Source organism: Gigantopelta aegis, unplaced genomic scaffold (genome assembly GCF_016097555.1).
Source record: "Gigantopelta aegis isolate Gae_Host unplaced genomic scaffold, Gae_host_genome ctg1961_pilon_pilon:::debris, whole genome shotgun sequence".
NCBI lineage: Eukaryota > Metazoa > Mollusca > Gastropoda > Neomphalida > Peltospiridae > Gigantopelta > Gigantopelta aegis.
Window position 1 is genome coordinate 41,759 of NW_024532811.1, and position 25,768 is coordinate 67,526.

Below are 25,768 nucleotides of genomic sequence, written 5' to 3' on the forward strand. Positions count from 1 at the left end.
GACCCCGGGTGGTATATTTTGTATGTCAAATTTTTATTATCTGCACTTTGGTGTCTAGATTTTAGGAGTTTGTTGGTCTACCCTAGCCTGCTTCAGGGCATGTGTTACTTTCAGATGCTGGCAGGGTATTAGGTTGTAAGATTGATTTTTATTCTGGGGTCCAAACCGACCCCAGCAAAAATTGGCAATTCCATATTGTGTTGTAGATGTGTAATGGTTGGCGTAGTAGCTCCTGGTCAGCCACAGCAGGCTCAACAAGCAGTGGGTGTTGCCAAGAGGAGAAGATGTTGCCTGTGTCCTTGTCAAGTTGACAAGAAAGTTAGGCTGGAATGTGGGGCATGCAGGAAGCCTGTATGTTCCGATCACAGCACCCAACAAGTTGTGTGCGAACAATGCCTATAAATCCAAAAATGGCAGACTATTCAAGTTGAAAGAGTCAAAACCTATGTTCCTGCAGGACATGATGATAGATAATCAATTTATTTTGTTGACGATATTTCACGTTATAGTTTGGTACAGGATTATGCCATTGTTTAGTTCAGAACACGTCAAATGCCAATATTAGCTAGGAAAAGAGCAAAATTTGAGTGATATTTCCTAACAAATGACTCATCAAGGAATGCATTGACTACTATTCTGTTATTTTTGTGCTATTGTCACGTGTATGTAGCCAATAGAGCATTTAAACAAGCAAAGGTCTTTTGTGATACATTTTTTTCTGTTCTAAAAAAGGAAAATATCAGTGGACCCCAGTTGGTAGGATTTGTATGGTAGGATGAATGTTAATTGTTCGGAGGGGGGGGGGGGGGGTGTCAACACCCCCAACATACCATTGGTTTCGTGCCTGACATACATGTGTGCTATAAGATGCTTTTGGTCTATTTTTAGAGTTAAATATATTTTATTATTGTTAGAAATGTTGATAGTTAGACAAAACAGTGTTATTGCATTTTGCATTACACAACATAAAAAAGGGGGTAGGATATTGATGCAAATATCGGCAAAACCAAATAGCTTTATGGCAGTTTGACATTTAGTTCTACCGAATTCTTAACAAATTGGATTAATGTTAAAAAGTAATCAGTTAATAAAAGTAGTGTTTCTTGCTGTCAGACTTTCAGTCATTTTGCGATATATATTTCAAAATAAACCCATCCCTATTTTATAACGCTGCTTACCTAAAGACTCTGTTTTTATAAAGTTATTAGAGACGGGCCGTAGACCAATGGTAAAGCGGTTGCCTGATGCGTGGTCAGTCTGGTGATTGATCCCCGTCAGTGGGCCCATTGGGCTATTTCTCATTCCAGCCAGTGCACCACGACAGATATATTAAAGGTTGTGGTATGTGCTATCCTGTCTGTGGTATAGTGCATATAAAGGATCCCTTGCTACTAATGAAAAAATGTAGCTGGTTTCCTCTCTAAGACTACAGGTCAAAATTACCAAACTTATTTGGTTATAAATTTTTGACCCTTAAATTCTTTTGAGTAGTATATTAAAGGTTGTGGTATGTGCTACAGTATATCTTGTCTGGAATATTTCATATAAAAGATCTCTTGCTACTGATGAAAAAATGTAGTGGGTTGACCTCCAATAGCTGATAATTAATAAATCACTGTGCTCTAGTGGTATCGTTAAACACAACAAACAAATTTATAAAATTAACTTAGCTCTTTGTTCTTTGAATCTTGGTATACACATGCTTTGAATGTAAAATAATTTGAAGTAAAATTTCATCTGTCATATTTTTTAATAGCTCTTTAACTGTTTTCTAAATTTGCGATGTACTCATCTTGAATTTAAATGTTTCAAAGTAAAAATGTTTATCTGAAAATTGCAGATGACAAGAAACAGAAAAGAACAAGAAGAAAAAAGAACAGGAGAAATCCAAGGAAAAAGAAAAGAAGGCAAAAGGTTTGTTGTTTGTAATGGCTAATTGTGTCAATATACATCTAATAATTTAGTTTCAAGCTTGATTAGATGCAACTGGTTATTAGTTATTAGAAGCTCCAGATCTAGCTGTTAATGAAAATAAAATAAAATGAATGTATAGTAAATAAATAAATAAATAAATAAATAATAATATGTAATAAAGTGAAATTCCAAACTGACCAAGTGTTCTGTTTATTGTTTGAACATTTTTGTTAGTGTGTATATTTTTGTACATAAACCGAGGGAATATCATTACAACAGCTTCGCTTCACATTTTGGAAAACTGATACATGTATGTGTTAAATCTGTATCGTATAGCACAATAATTGCTGTTTCTCCATCCTTATTATTACTGGAATTTGGCCCTTTGCATCTTTTCAGTTTCAGGAATCAAAGGTCGTGAGATTTCAAAATTTGAATTACCAAAGCTTGACTGTATAAAACAAAAATGATTAATCTGAAACATATACAGCCAAAATAAATACAGTAATTGTTGAATCCCACATTACTGTTTTTATCTGCTATATAATACTCATCTTGAGAGATTTTCTATTGCAGATTTGTCAGTGTTTTAAATTCATTGACCATCAATCTTTCCTTGAAGTTTGACTTATCCTAGATTTTCAATTGGATATTTCATGGAACATTTCAAAATCAAAAGGTTTAATCAGATTATTATAAAATTTGGTACAGTGATTCTCTGGAGCAGTCTTTTAAAACTAAAATATTTTTTTAATTACTAATTTCCTGTCATGGACGGAGGAGCCGGCCAAGGCCGGCTCTTGTGCCCACGACAGGCGTGCGCTACAAAAACTTGTTCTGAATGTGCACGTAAAACCCTATGACTTGACCTGACCTAATTACTAAGGCATTTTAACCATTTTCCTTTTATACGCCCGTCTATGATGGGTCATATTATGGTATGGTGGCATCTGTCATACAGGACCATCAAACCTCACATGTAGGAACAACTTGGGATGGTGGTGTGCCGCGTACTATTACTAGGTCACTGTGACCTACATTTCACGGTCTACTGCACCTAACAGTAAATCCTGGTTCGGACCATATCTTGCATACAGATGCATACAGGACCATCAAACCTCACATGTAGTAACAACTTGGGATGGTGGTGTGTCACATACAATTAGTAGGTCACTGATACAAATAAATAAAATAATTTGTTTATATTCTGAATTAGAATTGAATCATATCCATAACATATTCATTAATATCTATGGTTTTCCATCAAACTCCTGACGGGCCTATCATGTACCTCACTGGTACTCTTGTTACTAAAATTAAAACTCATCCTGGAAAATTCCATACAAAGTTTAAACTAAATATTCTCCACAAACAATAGAGAGATATTTTAAAATTGTTAGATCATTGATTATAAATTTTATTCATAATTTTCAAACTTTTTATTTGTTCTTGAAATATTTAATAAATTTTATGACCTTTTCATGAAGTGGTATTTGTAACTCATGTGATTAAAAAATAGTTGTATGTTGACATTAATCCTGATGTACATGTAAATAAGGACACAAGCTAGCAAATAAAAGTGTTCTTTCTTTTCACCTTCAGATGCACACAAGAAAGTGAAGAAAGGAAAGAACATCATGTATTAAATTGTTGTCCTTCACACATTTGGCTTGAACTTAAAACCCGACGTCATGTCCATTCCTCTTCTTTATTGGATTCCAAAACTTCATAAGAATCCATAAAAGAAGAGGTAGATCGTAGGGTCCAGCAAATTAATGCACCATCAAATCCTTGTCTCAATTAAAGACTGACCATTATCCTGACCACTATCAATGATGGTCTTTCTAGAGGTATTGTCGAAAAGTCTTCAAGACAAGTGATATTAATCACATGTGGATTCTCAAGAATTTCAAAGATTTACTAGAAATTATTCACTCTCAATCCAGATCCAAGTTCACTAATATTAAAACTTTAAAAAACCTTGGGGCATGCTCATTGTATGAAGATTTCAAACACATCATATCATTCTGGCATAGTTGTTGTTCCATCAGGGTTATATTACTATGATGTCCAGGGATTCTTGAGGGCATAAAAACATTGTATGGTAGACATTTGGAGGCTTTATCTACTAAATGATGGCGGAGGCTATTCCATATTTTGAAATTGTGCATACATTTTCATCTCTTTGGTAATATTCTTGTACATTGATTTTTTCATCATTTTCTACTAGAACATATAGTGTAGCAAGTACTAGAACATATAGTGTAGCAAGTACTAGAACATATAGTGTAGCAAGTACTAGAACATATAGTGTAGCAAGTACTAGAACATATAGTGTAGCAAAATAATTCGCACAAAAAACTAAAGAACAAAACAAGAATAAACAAGTGATAAGCTGTCTCCCACGAACATTTTCATCGTCATCTGTCAGGCCGGTGGTTCTGTGAATGATGTTCCAGGTTCAAACTGATAAGGCATTATTTGTTGTGTTGCACAAATATTAGTCCAGTCATCATCAGTACACTGTTCATCATCGAAAGAAGAATCACATGATAATTGAGCCTGACAGTCGCTTTCGGTCTCACTTTCGCTTGCACTGGAAGTCATCTTGTGGTAGGTTTCTGTGAAGCGAGTTCCCTTCATGACATCACGCCTATTTACATGCAAATGTTTTTACCGAAAATTTTACTCGGTCGTTTCCAGCAATGTTCTACAGGAGTGATGTTTTAATACTTTTATGGGGCATTTTCGTAATTATTGATTTACATATTGGTGTAAAATATTATTGCAATGAATTAAGAAGGCATTTAATTGTGGAATTTGAAATTTTAGTGTATGGTCTGGAAACGCACTTTAAGTGGTACAAACCAGTAGGACTGTATCTGTGGTAAGATACATGGCAGAACATCTACTAGAAGAATTTACATTAGTTATAAACACTGGATTTGTCACATATTGAAGAACTATTTGCTGTTATTTTGCCAAAACTTGGTAGTGATTCTCTGGGGCACCCTCCACAAACTAATAGAGAGATATTTTGGAAATTCTGAAGTTTTAAATTTTTATTAAAACATTTTAAAATTTAAATTTAAATTTTAAATGTCTATCATCTTGTAGAGTTTTGATTGGATTGTTCTGAACCTTAGTATAATTATTCTCAGGGGAAGTCTTCACAAACTAACTTTTTTGCAAAATTCGAATTTTTATTAAAAGTTTAAATAGAAATGTAACATTGAACATTTTAGTCTTGTCTTCTAGAGTTTTCATCGAGTAGTTCTAAACATGGTACTGTTATTCTGTGGGGAAGATTTCACAAACTAATGGAGATACTTTTTTGAATTTTGATTAAAGTTTTAAAATTTAAATTAATATTTAACATTAGGTAATCTTTGCAAATTAATTAATGATTGAAATTGAAAATTAAATAGCGAATTTCTAAAGGCCAATAGGCCTCTTGTTTCATTTATTTATCTTTGACAATCAAGTAGCCAGTAATTTTATTCATGCTGGCATACAGTGTTATTAATTACTTCATTCTTTTCTTTGTCATTTTTTGGTGGTTGTTTGTTTCGGGATTTTTTGTTTGTCTGCCTTGTTTGTTTTTTTAGCCTGTTGATCAACCTGTAATATCTTTAAAACTTTAATATTTGTTCTTAAAACAGTTTTTTTTAAATATTGACTATTTCTATTTTGTAGGTGATAAAATGCCACTGAATCAAGCTGAAAGAGGTAATATATTCCCCACTTTAGTGGTGTCAGAAATAGAATAAAGATTTTCGTTGATTATTTCTTTCATATTAAACTGACAAGTAAATATTTTGTAAATATCTATTTAATGATATTCTACCTAATTTAGCATTTACTTGTTTTGGCTGTCATTGATGTTTGATTTACTCTTGAAATTAAAAGAAAGATGTCAGTAAATAGGTGATTTGTGCACTTTATTGGAACAGACTATACAAATTTTGATTTATATGTGTCAATTTCATTGTTGTTGCAATAAGTAAGGGACCGTCTCAAAAGTTTACTAAAATTCGTTATTGTCACTTGAGACTGGAATGATCACTGGTGCTACTTTAGCGAGCAGAACATGATCCTCAGAGAATTATGAATTGAATGAATAGCTACATGTGCATGTATTTGTTTTAGGTGATGTATATATATACTACTCAAAATAATTTAAGGGTCAAAAATTTATAACCAAATAAGTTTCAGAGTGTATTAGATTGATGATGTAAACTACACCAAAAATTTTATTTATTGTTCCATATTTACAAAAAAACACAAATAAACGTCACTGTATACAAGAAAGTCACATGACATGCTGTCAAAGTTGAAGGTTGTTGAAGATTTTACACATTAGAACATTCGTTTAATAGTGTGTGAATCCACCCCTGGCGCGAATACACTCGACACATCGTTGCCTCATGCTGTTGATCAGACGTCTGAAGAACTCTTGGGGAATGGCCTGCCACTCTGCCATAAGAAGTTGACCCAGATCATGAAGGTTGGCCGGAGGGGCATGATTATCCCGAACTCTCCTGCCTAATTCGTCCCAGGCGTTCTCTATTGGGGCCAAGTCAGGCGAATATGCTGGCCAATTCATCCTGGCGATACCTTGTTGTCTGAGAAAGTCCGTTACCACCCTGGCGCTGTGGGGTCTGGCATTGTCATCCTGCAGAATTGCCCCGCCGCCAATCTGCTGAAGGCCTAGGAGAACCAACGGCCGGATAATCTCATTCAGATAGCGGATTCCATTCAGATTGCCATCCACCACATAGAGGGGGGTCCTGTGGTGGATAGAGATGCCGCCCCACACCATGACGCTGCCACCACCGAACCGGTGACGTTGTCTAACGTTAACGTCAGCGAAGCGCTCCCCAGGACGTCTGTAGACACGAACCCGACCGTCGTTGAACTGGAGACTAAACCTGGACTCATCAGTGAACATCACTCGACCCCACTGAACACGTTGCCACCGCAGATGAAGCGTGCACCAGTGACGTCTGGCCGTTCTGTGACGTGGTAGGAGTGGTGGTCGAACAGCCTGGCGACGGCAGCGTAGATTATTGGCTCTCAGACGATTGCGTATGGTTTGATCAGACACTCGAGTTCCAGTCGCAGTCCGCAGATTGTCACGTAATCGGCGTGCAGTGGTTGTGTGTTGACGTAGAGCCATATTGGTGATGTAGCGGTCCTCTCTATTTGTAGTGCTTCGGGGTCTTCCCGAACGTGGATGATTTCGAACAGAATTCGTTGCTTGGTACCGTTGCCACAGTCGGCCAACGACACTCTGACTGACACCAAGTCTCAGAGCAACATTTCTTTGCGTATTGCCATCCTGAAGCCAAGCAATAGCCCTTCCTCGATCTTCGATAGTCAGTTGAAGTCGTACCATTGTCGAATTTGGCGTGTGCACCGTACACGAACGCAAGCTCCAATTATACGGAAATTCAGCATTGGGAACATGGAATACACGTGCAAAGCGTGCAAATGAAGCGCTTTGTGAAAAAGCAAGTTATGGGCACTTAGCAGACCTTTCGCTTTCGCCCTAATTTACGTGCAAATGTAAGCATGTTTTCGCCATTAGAACTAGTCGACAGTGTCAATGAGAGTGGATTTTAATTCATTTATGGGTTGCTTAGACCCACTTTCGTCAAAATGGAACAATACCATGCGTGACATTATGGTCTAGCTAATATAATTGACATTCAGAAAATAATGTCGAAAATATCGTCTGACCCTTAAATTCTTTTGAGTAGTATATATGAAAATGTGGATCTAGGAAAGGACAATACTTACGCCAATGCTGCATTTGATGGAAAAGAGGATGAAGTGTGTCAGAATGTCCAGGTAATATAGATTAATGCTTAAATTTCAATTAAAAAAATTCTGATCATCAGAATTTTGTGTTATAAACAGTCTAGCAGCATTTTCAGGATTCCACATATAAACAATTGTAATTTAATCTTTCCAAAAGTTAGTTTATTTTGTTTTACGACACCACTAGAGCACAATGATTTATTAATCATGGGCTATTGAATGTCAAACATTTGGTACTTCTGGCATAGTCTTTAAGAAAGGAATCGTTTATGTGCACTATCACACACAGGTAGGTTAGCATATACCAATAGGCCTACTGACGGGGATTGATCTTTGTGTATCAGGTTAATAGAATCTGGTTTTGGAAATAAGTCTTCATTAAATAAAAACAGTATTTAAAAAAACCCTATAAAATCAGAAATGTATGTATTCAAATCTATTTATTATGGTTTTTTCAACCATGCTTATTTCATTGAATAGTATGGCTGTGCGACCAAGACATCATCTAGGAGAAGCCAATTGAATTTGTTTAAATTGATTTCTTTATATGATTGTTATTGCCATGTGATATTATAGATGATATATGATCTCACCAATGGGTGTGTAAGACGAAATGATATAATATCTCTTATATTATGTTTGCAGGGAGAGAAGTGTGGCCGAGATGAAGATGGCCTGGTGTACGTTGGTATAGACTTCTCCAGCACTACCCCAAGCAGAGCCGTGCACAAGACCGAGGAATCTGTGGAGTACGTGTCCATTGACTGGAACAAGAAGGCTCAACCGCTTCCTGATGGAGATGAACAGAAGGAAGGCAAGAGTCAAAAGTAGTAGTCACTCAACTATAGTCACTCGACAGATTGTTCTTTAGAACATTTTAACTCTTTGTTTGCTGCCGGCAGCAAATGCTTCTCAATTTTACGTCCTACTGAGCCACTCCTGGTAGAATCTTGTGCCCAATAGATGCTCTTTATTTTAGTGTAAATCTAACCCCATTATCATACTAATAAGTTTAATCATTGAAACCCACTTAAAACATTTAAGAATTATCTTCCAGTGGCAAAAGTTAGAAAAGATCTCCTGCAGCTATTTTTCAGCAGCAAGCAAAGAATTAATTAAAAAAAAAAAAAATCCATAATCCCAATTGCTAACCTTTATGAAAACAACAAGGACATTATGAATGTATGATCTTTAAGTTTGCTTGAGACACTTTTACAAAATTGTGCCATTGTAATTGAATATTTTTATGTTTTATTACTGATTCCCAAAACTATTCTCATCTGAAAATATTCCCAGAAAAAAATAAATTTAAATCCATAATTGTTAAAATGTTTTTACAATACATCTTTGTATTTAATAAACATCAGATGCTAATGTGAAAAACTGTTGTATGATAGTTAATTATGATTATTATTATTATAATTATGCTCATTATTATTATTATTATTATTATTATTATTATTATTATTATTATTAATTACATGTAGTTGTGCAAGACTCCATATATGTCCAAGAAAGCTGAAAATAGTCATTAATTTGTCATTATTGGAACACGTTTGTTCATGTCTTCTAATATGTTGCAATGTTATTACCTGTGTCAAAATAATGTAATTACATGACACATAAATAATTCCAATGCATTAATATAAAACTTATTAGATACAAATATCTACAAATCAGTATTATTACTTCTAATACAATTGTATACTGAATTTGTTTTTAAGTATGCTTGTTGAGCTTTTTAATGAGATTTATATAGGACTGTTACCTACTGCAAATCAGCTTATTTATGAAGCAAATATAATTAAGAACAGCTTGTTTTTTCAAAACCAATTTTTAAACACATTCTCAAATAAATTAAACTCTACAGTCTTTTGTTGTCTGCTAGTTATACAGTGATTGCATTCCTTGTCACTAATAGAATGAAGTTTATAACTTAAACTCACCAGTCTTTTGTTGTCTGCTAGTTATACAGTGACTGCATTCCTTGTCACTAATAGAATGAAGTTTATAACTTAAACTCGCCAGTCTTTTGTTGTCTGCTAGTTATACAGTGATTGCATTCCTTGTCACTAATAGAATGCAGTTTATAAATTAAACTCAACAGTCTTTTGTTGTCTGCTAGTTATACAGTGATTACTTTCCTTGTCACTAATAGAATGCAGTTTATAAATTAAACTCAACAGTCTTTTGTTGTCTGCTAGTTATACAATGATTACCATCCTTGTCACTAATAGAATGATGTTTATAAATTAAACTCACCAGTCTTTTGTTGTCTGCTAGATATACAGTGATTACATTCCTTGTCACTAATAGAATGCAGTTTATAAATTAAACTCACCAGTCTTTTATTGTCTGCTAGTTATACAGTGATTACATTCCTTATCACTAATAGGTTGCAGTTTATAAATTAAACTCGCCAGTCTTTTGTTGTCTGCTAGTTATACAGTGATTACATTCCTTGTCACTAACACTAATAGAATGCAGTTTATAAATTAAACTCACCAGTCTTTTATTGTCTGCTAGTTATACAGTGATTACATTCCTTGTCACTAATAGAATGCAGTTTATAAATTAAACTCACCAGTCTTTTGTTGTCTGCTAGTTATACAGTGATTACATTCCTTGTCACTAATAGAATGATGTTTATAAATTAAACTCACCAGTCTTTTATTGTCTGCTAGCTATACAGTGATTACATTCATAGTCACTAATAGAATGAAGTTTATTCATTATGGATTGTTAATAAAAATTGGTGAAATTTGCTTTCTGTTAGATAGGAATTAAAAACTTAAATAATTGGTCTCTTTGATGTTTGTAGAACAAACAGGTACTTAAGTAGTGTAAGTAGTGTGTTGAGGATTTGTCACCAGGATGATTGAACAATAATGGTATATATAGTAGTCAAATAAGATTTAATAACAGTAGCTTGTGTTCGTGTAAACAAATTTGTTATATTTGGGTTTTTTTTTATTGATGTATAAGTTAAATGTCAAAGGACACATTCCACTTTAATTTAATATTAATTTAATACCTAAATGAACATATCAGGTCAACTGAAAAGAAGTGTCAGTTTTGCAATGACTACTGTTGCAAATTCTGTAAGATGTAAGATCTGAACCTGGGACAAGGTAGAGTTAATTTTATAAATAGTAAGTAATTTATAGTGTTTGATTATAATTATTTTGCAGTGTTAAAATGGATAGGTGTTTTGTTTTTTTTGGGTTTTTTACAGAGTCCAGTTAATGCAAATATAAATGAATACAACTGTTTTTACAATATGCATATAAGAAATGTTTTGTGATTATTTTTTTTTGGTACTGTTTATAAATGTATGTATATACATGTATATGTATAATATATAATAAAATTTCTGTTACATTCATTACAACGTAACGTCATCCCATTAGTCCAGACGTAGCAACGGGAGTTTGTTCATTTTTCGATGAACGTAAAAATTACGTTGTCAGAGAACGTCCTATGTGATGACGTCATTTTATATGGGCAAGTTGTCTTAATGAGCATTATTGTTTATGAATAAAAAATAATTCAAAATAAAGTATGACGTTTTAGTGTTATTATTAGCATGTATGATTCAAATTTAATTATAAGTATTGTCTGTTATTTCTTTTACGTTCAGCTGGGTATGAACAAAACAAATCATCCACAAACTTATGTGAGAACGGCTTCGCCGATTCACACAGTTTGTGGATGATTTTTTTTGTTCATACCCCGATGAACGTAAAAGAAATAACAGACAATCCTTAAGTGTTTCGTTTTGTGTGGTTTTCATAAGTGTAAAAAGAGAAAACAATTAAGACAACATCCCAACTTTTAAAAAGTTCAATGAAATAGTGAATGTGATGTGTAGACTAGGATATACTGTAGAATGAAATAGTGAATGTGATGTGTAGACTAGGATATACTGTACAATGAAATAGTGAATGTGATGTGTAGACTAGGATATACTGTAGAATGAAGAACACAAGATTTCTTGTTTGAGGCCCTTAAAAATATTGATTCCAAACTTATTTTCATCTTGGGCCAATTATCTTGTATGTGTAAATGGTCTTCAAATGAGGTTTTCAACAATCCAGTAATTGCCAGTATTTTAATATTTGAAAAATTAAATTAAACAAATCAAAATCTTCGATGCATTTCTCTACATCACTTTTCTTGTCCACATTTTGGTGTTCTTCATTGCTGTATATCTGATGGTTCCTTATAATGGACACAGTACAATATGTGTATATAATATATATATATATATATATATATATATATATATATATATATATATATATATATATATATATATATATATATATATATATATATATATATATATATATAATATGTTTAATTGTAATAACCTACATGTATGAATTCTCTATAAAGCTTTATCGTTTGTGACAATATAAAAACATAGCTTGAGTTGTTTCTACATGTATATAGCCTAACAGTCTTCAGATATTCTTCCTCTTTCATTTAGATTAATTAGCTTGAGTTGTTTCTACATGTACACAGCCTAACAGTATTCAGATATTCTTCCTCTTTCATTTAGTTTAATTAGCTTGAGTTGTTTCTACATGTACACAGGCTAACAGTCTTCAGATATTCTTCCTCTCTCATTTAGATTAATTAACTTGAGTTGTTTCTACATGTATATAGCCTAACAGTCTTCAGATATTCTTCCTCTTTCATTTAGCTTTTTCCTTCTCTAAACACTGTTAAAGTAATAGAATGTTAAAGGCAAAAATATTATTATTAGTTCATTTTAAAATCTTCATGATTTAGCAATATTTTTGTTATGTCTGGTTTTTGAAGAAAACAACTGAAAATTGGGATATATCACATTTTGAGAAAAAATGTATTAGTATAATTACATTTATCAGAAAATAAGAGTGTTAGATTTGTGAAAATTGGTGTACATGTTAGTTATATCCATTCTTATTATAATAGGAATACCATACATTTGCATTTATAAATCAGTTAAGCAAAAAATAGAAAAAGGTTATTTTTTTAAGTTCTAAAAACAAATGAATTCCAGTATCTCGCATTTTGCATCTAAACTATTCATGTCTTCATTTATTTACCTATTAGTTATTGATTACTTTTTGTTTGTCTTATTTGAAGTAGTTTGTGTTTATATTCTTAATTATGGTTTGAAATCCATGCTAGAGATTAACAAATAATTTGTCTCTTTCTTTTTATATGTTTATTAATTTGGTTCAAATGGACTGGTATGTAGCATTTGGAGTGTGGTAATTTTTCATATAAAGCATAATTTTGTTGCCACCGATTTGAAAGCATATTATTTAGAACTACATGTCCATTTGTCAGATATTTTGTCACGTTTCCTAGAGGTGAACCCACTTCAGCTACATGTGAATTAATTAACTAATCTGACCAATTTATTTCAGTGTACCTTTTTACAGTTGTAAAATACCTCAACTGGGTTTTTTTGTGATCTGAATTTCATTCCAAAACAGCACTTTGTTCTTCTCTACATATTTTAGTATTGTAGTATCATTATAAATATTGGTTTTAATTATAAATTTATAAATATTGGACTGTGGATTCTAAGGTACATGTTATCTGTCAAGTAGTACACGAATTAGGCATATTAAGTGCACATGCCAATAGTGCTACATCATACATGAGGCAGCGGTGGTTCAACCTGAGATTTCATTCTGGTGTGAGTTGGCGAATTTAGATGGTTAAGTGAAGTGGTGGAAAGTTGTATGTTAGTTGATTGTGGTCCAGTTGTGTGTTGTCAGTCACCTGGTCTAATGAAAGAGGTTTTGTTATAAGACTTGATGTTGACAAGAGTAAACAAATTCTCAACCCCATAGCAAGTCATCCAGTATTGGAATAATTGGCAATGAACAATGTAGCTGTTACATTATATAGTATTGGTAGTTTTTGTATTGATTCTGTAGTGTGGGAACAAATTATTTAGCTTGAAAATTGCAGTATAATCCACAATAAAATATACTGGAAGGTCTTGTTTATACTAGAAATTAGAACTGTCCTCTTAGTTCAGTTGACACGCCGTAATCATTTCCCTCACTGGAAATAATTATTTATTTACTTAAGTTTTAGATTTAAGTTATAAATAATAAAAGAGGTCTTTTATCAAAACACTCATAGATCTAAAAACAAATGTCTGCATGTGTTCTAATGTATAATGTTCTACTGGCAGTAGGTAGTGGATACTTCGCTAGATTCATCTCCTATATTTAACACATGGTCAATTATAACAAAACGCAGTTTCATTAAGTTAATTTTTACTCTCTACTTTTGGCGCGTTCCGGTTTGAACAAACATGGATGATCATGATATAAATTCCTGGATCGGCGATGAAAATGTGCCTCCAAAAAAAGATTACAAAGGTTAGGTTGCAGGAATATTTACTAATAAGGGAGCTTCCAACAACGGGAACAAAACCACAGCTGGAAAAACGATGGTCACAGTTGTTTGAGAATCTTCAGCTGAGATTTATCAATGCCAATCCCTGACATCATAAATGTCCCCACCTATGCTTTAAAAATAAAGAATGATACAGGTAAAAATTAAGTTGATGAAATTGCGTTTTGTTATAACTGATCATGTGTTAAATATAGGAGATGAATCTAGCGAGCTGTCACACACCCTGAATGTTTTGGTTTTCTTGCATGGAATTTTTTTTTTTTTTTTTTTTTGCTTCAAAGCTGCAATCTTGCCTCACATTAATTATCATAATTTCATTTAAACATACAAACACACCTGCAGTTTTAATTAATTGTGTGTGACAGTAACACCGTTGTAATAGATAATAGAAACATTATGTTTATAGTGCGTCCCACGGGGAACGCATTTTTTCATGGAATTTACAAGTTATTTATTTATGAGCCGCTTGTTTTCTAAATTACACACAAAAATAGTATATTTTGTTATTTCCAAAAAACTTTTATTTTTATTTTTACATCAAACCACACTTAAATTATTTACAAAAACTACATTTTTGTAGGATGGGACGGACTATATGTAATATTCTGATCAGAACAGTCCCCTTCACCACATGCTATATTATGTTTCTTTTGGGGTTTTCAGTGTATTTCTGGGGACGCATGACCCGACCCCTCCCCTAAAAACACCACTAGCCAGTTACACAATTTTATGCACATGCGCCTGTTTGACTAAATATTTCGTTTGCTGTAAATTGATTAGGCCTATATACATTGCATTATAAAGTGTAAATTTTGCTGTAATAACAGCTAAATATATAGTTTAACCTAAAAACATCTACCTATAGTAAGCGTACTTGTTTTATTTACATCAAAATATCTTTGTGAACATATTTATGTTAGTCTTGCATGTCATGATTATTTAAGGTTAAATGTTAAAATGAAGACATTGTTCTATACAAGCGTAAGTGGCAGGCAAAACAAAAAACCTAATATTTTAAAAATACCCCCCTCAACAATTTTACCTCCCCCCCAAAAAAAACCCAAAAACAACCCAGTAACAACAACAAATCTTCCCCCAAATAAACAATAGCCTACAAAACAAGCCCACACACACGCACAACCAAAAACATAACCCAAACTAACACTCGCATTTGAAAAGGTTTTATCTATGTACCATACCAGTGGTGTATGAAGGTGGCAAGGCAAGGGGATGTACGCACGCGCGCGCGCACGCACACTCACACACACACAGCCAAAAAGTGTGGGGAGGGGGGCCACACTTTTATATTTACACACTTTTACACTATTATAAAGCAAAATATCTGAAAAGTGGAATGCTTAATGGTTGTGCATAATATTAATAATTGCAGGTAGATAGTCGATCGTAACTATTAAATTACACATGAAATTGTGTCCGTTACACTATGTCCGTCTGACAATGACACTGGACTCGCTGTTCCGATTTGTTTGCGAGTCAGACAGTAGAAACTTTATCGTTAGGCGAGGGAGTGAATTTCTGTATCGTTAGTTTCATTATTAACTACTGCATAGGTCGTAGTTAATAATGCAGCTAGCGGTACAGAAAATCGCAGCTAGTCATTTAGTCAAATTAATGTACTTCCATTCGTACACAGTGATTATATACACAAACACATGCATATTACTTGTAAATATCAAAACTTTATTAAGGTGCCGTTTTAACGTGTTCGTAAGTATTTTTGTTGAGCACAAAAGATATTGTACATTTTCTTTTCTGTAAAAGGAGATTGCACACAATTTGATAAACAATAATAGTAATAGAAAACTTTATTAACGTCAAAAAATAAACGAACACGTCGACAACTACTCCACAATTCAGTAGTAACAAAGGGCCTTTGTTGCAAGCGGCTGGAGCGTAACGCGCCGGAAATAATTTAGTGGCTACTTGGGACCGCTTAGCACGATGAACATCAAGGGCAGATAAGTATGTTTTTAATAGAGACTATAGAGGCTGCTAGCTCAGTCATGTGAATTCTGGACAAAGGGTCTGTGAAAGAATGTAATTTAACTCAGAGGTGTAGTATAACTTGAGTGGGGAGGTATGTAGTACTAGAAAGGCAGTAGCTAGTGGGAATTTCTATTATTTCAGTTGGTAGAGCGATGGAGTCTCATACAGAGGTTCTGTGATTCAGTGAAGGTTGATTTATCTGTTTAACTAAAACAGTTCGAACATGAATGCCATCATCAGGCTGTGTATACTGATAAATGCACAAATCATAAGATAATACACCTATGATTTGGTTGATCATTTGAAATGCTCATTGGTATATGTTTTTAATGTACTTAATAAAGTACCCATTTTTTTTCTTATTACAAACCTTGATTTGGTGTTCCATTTCTTATGTTGTTTACTATAATCGTTTCATATTAATGTTAATTGTACATATGTAACTATTTATTTTAGCATAATTGAAAATACTAAATACATTGCAGGTAGAATTGTCTGTATATTTACAGTATTCTAGACTATAATTATAATTCAATCCATTATTTTCTCAGAATATATACATGTATATGCATATTTGTTTCTGACAAAATATATTATTATTGTTAAAATTATATTTTCTTATAAGCAAGCCTTCTTTTTATGAATCTGTTGTTATTATGAATTATTTAAAGTCATTTAGCTAATTCAATCGAGGCAACACATCTACATTGATGCTCAATGCAAATTGAGAGTTTTAGGCAAGTAACATATCCAAGTCATATGTGTATTTCAGTAGTTTTCATAAATGCATGAAAAACACAATATGTGCAAGATTGTGGGTGTATCATAGGTAAAATGTTACATAAGCAGTGTTAAGAAGTGCGATCAAAACTTGATAAAATAATATGACCAGTGCCGGATTAACAACGTAGCAGATGTAACAAATGCTACGGGCCCCGCGCTTTCAGGGGCCCCGCGGATCTCCTTTTTTTTTCTTTTTTTTAGTTTAGTTTAAACTTTATACAGCACAAGCGCGGCGTGCTAAAAGTGAAGGGCGTGTGCAATCGATAGATGGCCTCAGACCACAATTAATTTCGCTATATGTAGTGGCTATAATATTTTTATTAATATCAGCAGGCCCGTGAAGTTTTGTATGTACCTTTGGCTGCATGGGGGACACATACCCTGAAAAGGATAACCCCTGTTGTCCAGCTCTTATTCCCAGCATATTGGTTTAAACAGACACACCCTCTAAACCAGGCCGGAGTACACCCATTTTACACAAAAAGCATTACTTTTGCATGGGCCAGAATTACCACAAACAAGTCTTTAATGTCAACAAGTTACACATGTTTACAAACTACATGCTACCCCTGTCACTTCAGTCAAACAGTTGCCACTTCATAGCTGTTTGCCATGAAATAATCACAGTCAAAAAGCAGACTACTTGCGCGGTCAAATTTCCGGATTTTCGACAACCAAATGGGAAGATAACTGTAATCTGAGGCCAGATAGAAATTCTGTCCCGGCATAAAAACGCATGCGCGACTGTGTTGTCATTGGTAATTTGATAATCTGAGCCTGAATCACACTTGTCTACTGGCCTAAACGTTGACCCACGTTTTCGGGGCATACACGCAGTTACATTATAGTTTAATGGCATTTGCACTGGGTTTTAATACTGTTGGCAAGATTCCTTTTGTTTCGACAATACATCTAACTGATTGTTCAAACATTAAGGTGTGATTACGTTGTATGTAAAGCTATGATAATAGTGGGCGTGAGTTGGGGGGGGGGGGCGTTTACTTTTGTAACTAGCCAGTAGTAGGGGCCTATGCTATGTTTTGCTACGGGCCCCGCAGTTGCTTAATCCGGCTCTGAATATGACACTAGAAAAATATTACCCAATGTGTACTGGCCCATAATTTTTTGGTTGTTGAGTAAAATAACTGCTAATATAATACAATGTGCTAACTTCAAAATATTCCTCTCCTTGTTAGATCAATGTTATGTGAAATTCATATGTATCTTATTAGTGGTATGGTCGAGCAAATCCAGAAAATACAGAGAATGTGTTTGTTAGCTTGGACTTGTCTTGTACGTTATCCAAACATTCTGTGATTAACAATGAAATGTTAGCTCAACTAAATATTTTTATAGATGTGAAAAACATATACACAAAGAAAAAAGTTAAGCATCCCTAGATATAATTAGTACTGAAATAGCCTCATTCGTAAAAACCTGCAAATTACGTGACGAATATGTCAAGAATGGTGTTCCATCGAAATAAAGAGCACAATGACAACTGTGACATCCCACAACAGAACGACATGCACGTGCATCATGCCACCCATGCTTTGCTCAAAATGTAGTATCAATACACTGCAATTGTTGACATTTAACGTCACTGTCTTGCATTGTTGAAGTTTAATCGTTGAATATGGCACGTTGACGGTTATCAGAGCCGCAAAGATCGCGTATTATTGGTATGCATGCGACCGGAACGACCTTCAAAAGTATAGAACGTCATTACACCGTAATCAGCAGACTGATACGAAAACACGGGCATACCAATGCTGTAAAGGATCTACCACGGTCAAGGAGACCGCACATGACGTCACAGCGCAAAGACAGGGCCCTGCTTCGGCTCGTACGTCGTCAACTGTTCTGAAGAGCCAGTGGTTACCCAATAGACGGATGTCAACCAGAACAGTGAGGAATCGTCTGAAATTTGCGGGATTGAAGGCCAGAAGGGTCATCAAGCGTCCCTTTCTTGCTCATCATCATTGTTTAGCGTGGTATTCGGCCCGGAGAGGTTGGAATCTGAGGTCCTGGCGAAGAGTCCATTGGTCCGACGAAAGCCGGTTCCTGGCCGATTGGGAGTTTTGAGGCATAACGATGCTGGAGGAACATACGACCTACGACCACGTATGGTGGAGGTTCAGTAATGGTTTGGGGTTGCCTGTCACATGATTGTAAGCTGGATCTTGTCACCATCCAAGGCAACCTCAATGGTGATTGGTACATATGTTGTGCCGCATTTTGACAACCATCCACTCGCCACCAGACCTCTGTACATGGATGACAACGCTAGGCCACATCGTCCCCGAGCAGTAACAGCTTGTCTCCAAACTGAAGCTGTGACGACCCTGCCCTGCCCGGCCATGAGTCCTGACCTAAACCCGCTAGAGCATGTTTGGGACATCTTGGGGCGTCGAGTACAGGCACTGACCCCACCTGTACAGACTCTGGCACAATTAGAGGCAGCTCTTCATCGAGAATGGCAGCAGTTGACCATGCAATAGATCAGACGACTTACTGGAGGGATAAGACGAAGGGTGGAAGCTGTCATCCGAGCACGTGGCGGGTTTACCCGCTATTGATGATTTGTGTCATGAATGCCATCTGTGGACATGTGTTTCTGACTCTGCACCTCCATACTTATTGTGCCTCAGTTTTTGGCTCAAATACAGCATATTGGAATTCTTCTCAGAATCATGATTAAAATTTCAAAACTGGATACACTTGTTATGTTTTCTTACTGTCAAAGATGTATTCTTGCAAAACACATTTCTTTTTCCGAGGTTATGTTATCAGGCTTTCAACGCCAAACCTCGTAAGACAAGTCATTGTGAAAAATACAGGGGGTGCTTAACTTGTTTATTTGCGTATATGTATTATTTTGTTTCTTATAAAGATCCTAAGTAATTTATGTTTTTGTAAAATATGTTGATGATCGAACCAAAGATATTATTGTTGCTTATATTCACTAATCATAATATTTATTGTATGTTACTTTAATGATTGAATTAATTGCTATGCATAATTAATGTATAATAAGAATGTCATATAAATATTTACAAATACAAATTTAACATTTTATTGTGGTAACTAGCTGTGTTCATGTAAAACTTATACTTTTTTAAAAAACCCATTAAAATCCACTGATGCTAGCGGTATCCTATGTAGTAAGTTTCGGCAGTTGTCTAGTTTTCAAAAACATATGCTGGTTCCCATTGCTAACCTAACTCATAAGCCAACAGTTTATTTATTTCATCAATTGGTTAACAAAATATTTATAGTTAGTTAATAACCGAAGACATAAAGTAACTAAAATATTGTAGCTACATTATTTGCAATATAAATGTACTCTTTGTTTTTTACTTGTATCAGTGTAACAGTGTGTAAATGACATCATCACCTGGTTTTTTAAGAACTGATAACAAATATATAGTGACATGCGAGTAAATGTTGCATCTATGTTATACAAAGCAAAGCATAAAATAGAATGTTCATGCTGAATAATCAGGAAAACTAGTTATTGTACAACAGTAAATAAAAAGAACATGTTCCTTTTATTCTTGTTAGTGTTAAAATGTAGTTTTCCTCTGGCAGTGTAAAATAAATATCACCTTAAAGTGCTTCATTGAGGTTACGTTTTATACATTTCTAAAGAATGGTAGATGTCTTGTAACCTTACAATACTATTATTGTGTAAGTATATACAGGTATTGCACCAAAGAACACCATCTCATTTCCAAATAAATATGTCTTATTGTGCAAAATTAATAAAACTGCATATACGTTGTTATTTCATAAAATGCGCAAAATTAAGGAACATTTATGATATTGTTATAAATAAGTAGAAACTTACATTTTTATTGTACAAAATTAACTAACAAGTTTTTGGTAAATAATTTTGACAGTAATCTATGAACACACGCTTTTATCGTTGTTGGTTTTTGTTTTTGTGGGGGGGTTTTGGGGGGGGGTTTTTGGGGGTTTTTTTTTTTGGGGGGGGGGGGTGGTAGTGCTTTCCATTTTATAGGATGTGTACTTGAAAAGATGGTACTTGTAAATATATTTCATTGTTTTACCAAACTAATTGCTTTGTTATCACGTGATTTACAGTTTAGTTTATCTATTGCTTACTGTTTGTCTCTTGCTTACTGTTGATTTTCTAAATAAAAATGAACCAATTGTTTTGTTGATGTGTCAAAGGTAATTGCCCTTCAAACAATGGCGGGGGTCGGAAAAAAAGAAGAGACAGTATGTGTTAAAACTGGTTTATTCACCATCTTGTAATATTGTTTACCAATGCAAAATACAAGATCATCTACACTTTTAAAAACGTGTGCGTTTTTACTAATGAACTTATGTCACTAAAACATAAACAATATCGCCATTGTCGGCCATAGTATTAAAGGGACACGCCCTAGTTGTTAACTATTACGCCGTTGTTTTTCGCTATTAAACCCATTTGTTCACAAATAAAATTCCACTTTACTTACATTTTATTATTTAGAATATACATTTCAATTCACCTGAAGTGTTTTTTGGTAATCCTGGTGTTTGTAATACCACAAAATGCATTTTTCGTATTTCTAACAAACGCACGCGCGTCTGAGAAAAAACCGTTGAGCAGACAAGGTCTAATCTATTTTTAGAGGGGATCTTCCCGTTTCAACGTCACAGACGTTGGTATACCACGTGGCCGTTATCATTTTGGTTTGTTTTCTCGTGCACGGTTCGCGCAATCAACATCCGATTTGTTGTCGTTTGCTTGTCCTTCATTTGTGAGGGTTTTCTTCACAGTTCGTGAACATTTTCATTAACAATAAAGTTCAGACAAGTAAGTATCTCAATACAAAACGTTACAAACCCTTAAAACCAATAATTTTGCTAAGTCTTACGATATCTGGAGATGGGGGTGGGGGCACAAGCTATATTGTTACCTTTATTTAAATACAGAGTAGGACAAAAAAACCCTTAAATTTTCGTCCTGGGGAGGGGAAGTGCCTCCCCACCCCTGGTTCCTACAGACTACTACTACTACTACTACTACTACTACCAACAATAATAAACGGTGCATCTAATTGCTAATAACAATAGGTTAGGCACTAGTACCCGGTGCAGAATAGCAAATGTAGGCTAATTGCGGTTTATACAAAATATATTTTAAAAATATTATTTCAAACACTGTAGTATAGTCAACATGGTCAGTGACGGATTATCACTGTCGTCTTATTCCGATTCAAGTATCATGATTGCTGCAGCAGCCACTTCCTCAACAGAAGCACCCCGTTTGTAAAGTAACTTCCTGTTCCAGACTCGTTCCTTTCGCTGTCCAGGACAGAACAGTTGGAACATGTCCAGGAGAGGTGAAAGGAGCGCACCCTTCGTCTGTGTGCACTCTGTGTGCGTCTGAAATTTGTCGTGACGTAGGCATTGCTGTGCTTCGAGCGACATCTACCGGTGACATCAGAATACTAACTTTCAAAATTATTTCAAGTAATTGGGTCACGGGGATTCCCATGGTATTTATCGATATAAAACCTGATTTTTCACTCTATTTTATAAAAACGTGATCCAAGTGTGTTACAGGTTTGTAGATAAACCAACATTTTAATTAATTTTCGCAGGCTGAAACTAGGGAGTGCGACTTTAAAGTAAACGACCGTGTCGATTTCACTATGCAGGTATTCTATGTTTAGAAAACGGTGCTCTGTATTCGTGGAAAAGCATGAAAAAAACATGGACATTAAAACTAATGGAAGAGTAACAGTATTTTGTCGTGGTTCAAAAAGTCATGTCATTTCATCTAAGTGGGCAACACTAAATATAAAAGTAATTGGTTTAACATCATGGCTATTTCAGCCTTTCAGATTAAAATACTCATGTACATGTATTAATGGATATCTTTCTGGTTTGGGGCAATATTTGATCGTGTCGAGAGCTCAAAACTGGAAGGTTGAAAGGATATGACATCACTTTCAGTCTAGATCCTATGGTATTGGGCTACATCAGTTGTTTCGTCAGTTGTAGGCTTCAATGGTTATACCGGCGTCGTGGTTAGGCCATCGGTCAACAGGCTGGTAGGTACTGGGTTCGCTCCCAGTCAAGGCATGGGATTTTTAATCCAGATACCGACTCCAAACCCTGAATGAGTGCTCCGCAAGGCTCAATGGGTAGGTGTAAACCACTTGCACCGACCAGTGATCCATAACTGGTTCAACAAAGGCCATGGTTTGTGCTATCCTGCCTGTGGGAAGCGCAAATAAAAGATCCCTTACTGCTAATCGGAAAGAGTAGCCCATGAAGTGACGACAGCGGGTTTCCTCTCAAAATCTGTGTGGTCCTTAACCATATGTCTGACGCCATATAACCGTAAATAAAATGTGTTGAGTGCGTCGTTAAATAAAACATTTCTTTCTTTCTTTCTTTCATTGGTTATGTGCAGGTGAAGGCGCTTTCCAGTTAGTATGATATATGACTGGACTCCACCGATAAATTACAGGATCAATAGGTAGCCGCTGTAACATTCTAGTACGGGCTCTATTGATCACTATACACAGCGTTTCACCTACTTCATGGATGCTATTATGGGTGTTGTATTTATATATCTGTTTTTAGTAATACAAATATCATTAAACGTTATCCACATTCGGGCATGTTCTTTAATTCGGGGAAAAAAAATCAGTAGTCCTGGTCCCGTAGCTGCAATCTAATTAAAATTAGCTCCACTATTACATGTGGATCTAACAGCAACCCGTTGGAGCTCATATCCAGTTGGCCTTTCATTCGACCAATTAAAACCTTACTTGCAAAATCATGCCAGTAATTTGAAAAGAATAGACCTCTTTCGGGTTTCACTGCGCATGTGCGAGATCTCGTAAAAATAGCCCTGTTTGACAATGGGAGGCCACACATTAGAAATGTGAACTAGCTCTATTATTAATAATTCTATTAATAGGAACCCAAAACTTTTGTAAACATCCAACACATACTTATTAGAGACGTTTGTGTCTTATTGCTTATCACGAAATAAAAAATATTTTGTTGCTAACGCCCGAGAAACCATCGGTTCGGATTCGTACACAATAAATATCGGATATGTGCGTGTGCGCGCGTTTATGTATGTATGTATGTATGCAAATATTTATTGTATTTAACGTGATTTAAATATTTATAAAGCATCATACGGATAACTACATTCTGGATTTTTGTCGGGATTTCTTTTTAGCAAATTATTTAAAATTTTGTTCAGTATTGGAAGAAAAATGAAATGATACGTATGGAATTTGAGCTACTATAAAACATTAGAATCAGGCCCGTAGGAACGATACTGGGGGCGGGGGGGGGGGGGGGGGGGGGGGGCACAATCTGTAGTGGAGGGAAACAGTCTAGTGTGTGGGGGAGGGGGAAGGGGGGCACAAGCATTATTTTAAACCGGATTTATATAAAGTAGTTAAAGTGGGGGTACAGTCCCCCGCCCCGGCCTCTCGGTTGCTATCGACCTAAGAATGGCCAGAAATGTAATTGTATTGCATATACAGATATTTATATTTGAAGAAAGAATATGTAGCCAAAGAAACAGGTTTATTTATAAGAGCTTAAACTAGCCGACAACTTGATAATATGGATACAAACTCAAAAGGTACTTCGTTTGAATGTTGGAAGCAAACATTATATGAAGTATTATGCCTCGGACGACGGACAAGCCTGAATTTAAGCCGAGGGACATAAATTTGTAATAACTGGTACCGAGTTCGTTATTCTATTTATTACCACAGCTATTTTCCTCTAAAAGTCTTTATTTTTGACGCACATACACGAAGGCCAACCTGTATAGAAACGATGTAAACCACTTTTCGCACTGTTCTGATAATTGCTATAGCTTTGTAATTTAATCACGTTCATAGATAATTTTTTTAAAAGTTCGTTTTATTCTGCTACAAAATCTATAATGAATTGCATTAAAATGACATTTTGTTATAAATTTAACACCAAAAACAGAGAGCCATAAACGCAAAGTCTTTAAACTACATGACGTCATTTTGTGTGTCTGCCAAATCGTGATGACGTCATATTTAGTATCATCAAAGTTCATTGGTTTGTAAGCGTCAAATTGTCCAATAGTATTGTTCGTTAGACCAATGCAGAATATTTCTCACTGAAAAAATATGGAAAATATTTTCTCTGTTATAAGTAACCGCTGGGGTAGTATTATGCTCGGCAGACTTGACGTTGTGTGTGTCTCATATAAATGATTGTGAAAAGTAAATACAAGAAAAACATAAAAAGTAAAAATAAAATAAAATAATAAATAAATAAATATATTTAAAAATTTGTAAGTACCAGATATTTCAAATAAAGTTGTATGTGTCCGATATAAATTATAGTGAAGAATAACTGAAAGAAAGAAAGAAAGAAAATAAATAAATAAATAAATAAATAAAAATAAGGTAAATAATTTTTTTTTAAACTTCGTAAATACCAGATATTTCAAATGAAGTTGTGTCTGACATAAATGATAGTGAAAAGTAAATAACGTAAATAAATAAATAATGTGTAGATAAGACATGTAGCATTGATTAGTAGTTATATGACTTTTTTTTTAATGAAACGATAAAGTGAAAATATAACTGTGATTAAGGTCTATGGGAGGTACGGACTTTGTTGGGTTTTTTAGGGAGAAAGGGAGGCATATTTTTATTAAATTTTAAATACTGATACATGTGGAGAATTAAATATCACTAGACATTCGCGTGAATATAACTATAATTGTAATTGTTAAAAGTAGCAAATACATTCCAATTAAAGGAAGGGACAA

General features: G+C 34.7%; 1 protein-coding gene across 1 annotated transcript; it reads left to right on the top strand.

The window, feature by feature from the left end:
* Positions 1 to 213: 213 nt before the first annotated feature.
* LOC121391213 lies at positions 214 to 8,568 on the top strand. Its single transcript, XM_041522914.1, has 4 exons — positions 214 to 318; positions 1,841 to 1,914; positions 7,677 to 7,767; positions 8,383 to 8,568. The coding sequence occupies exons 1-4, from the start codon at positions 214 to 216 to the stop codon at positions 8,566 to 8,568; spliced, it is 456 nt and encodes a 151-aa protein (XP_041378848.1).
* The last annotated feature ends 17,200 nt before the right edge of the window (positions 8,569 to 25,768 follow it).

Excerpts from the sequence above, each read along its gene's own strand:
- LOC121391213 (XM_041522914.1), top strand. The coding sequence starts at position 214 with ATGGTTGGCGTAGTAGCTCCTGGTCAGCCACAGCAGGCTCAACAAGCA. Across the intron at positions 319-1,840 it reads CTTGTCAAGTTGACAAGAAA|ATGACAAGAAACAGAAAAGA; the intron begins GTTAGGCTGGAA and ends TGAAAATTGCAG. Across the intron at positions 1,915-7,676 it reads AAAAGAAAAGAAGGCAAAAG|TATATATGAAAATGTGGATC; the intron begins GTTTGTTGTTTG and ends TCTTTTGAGTAG.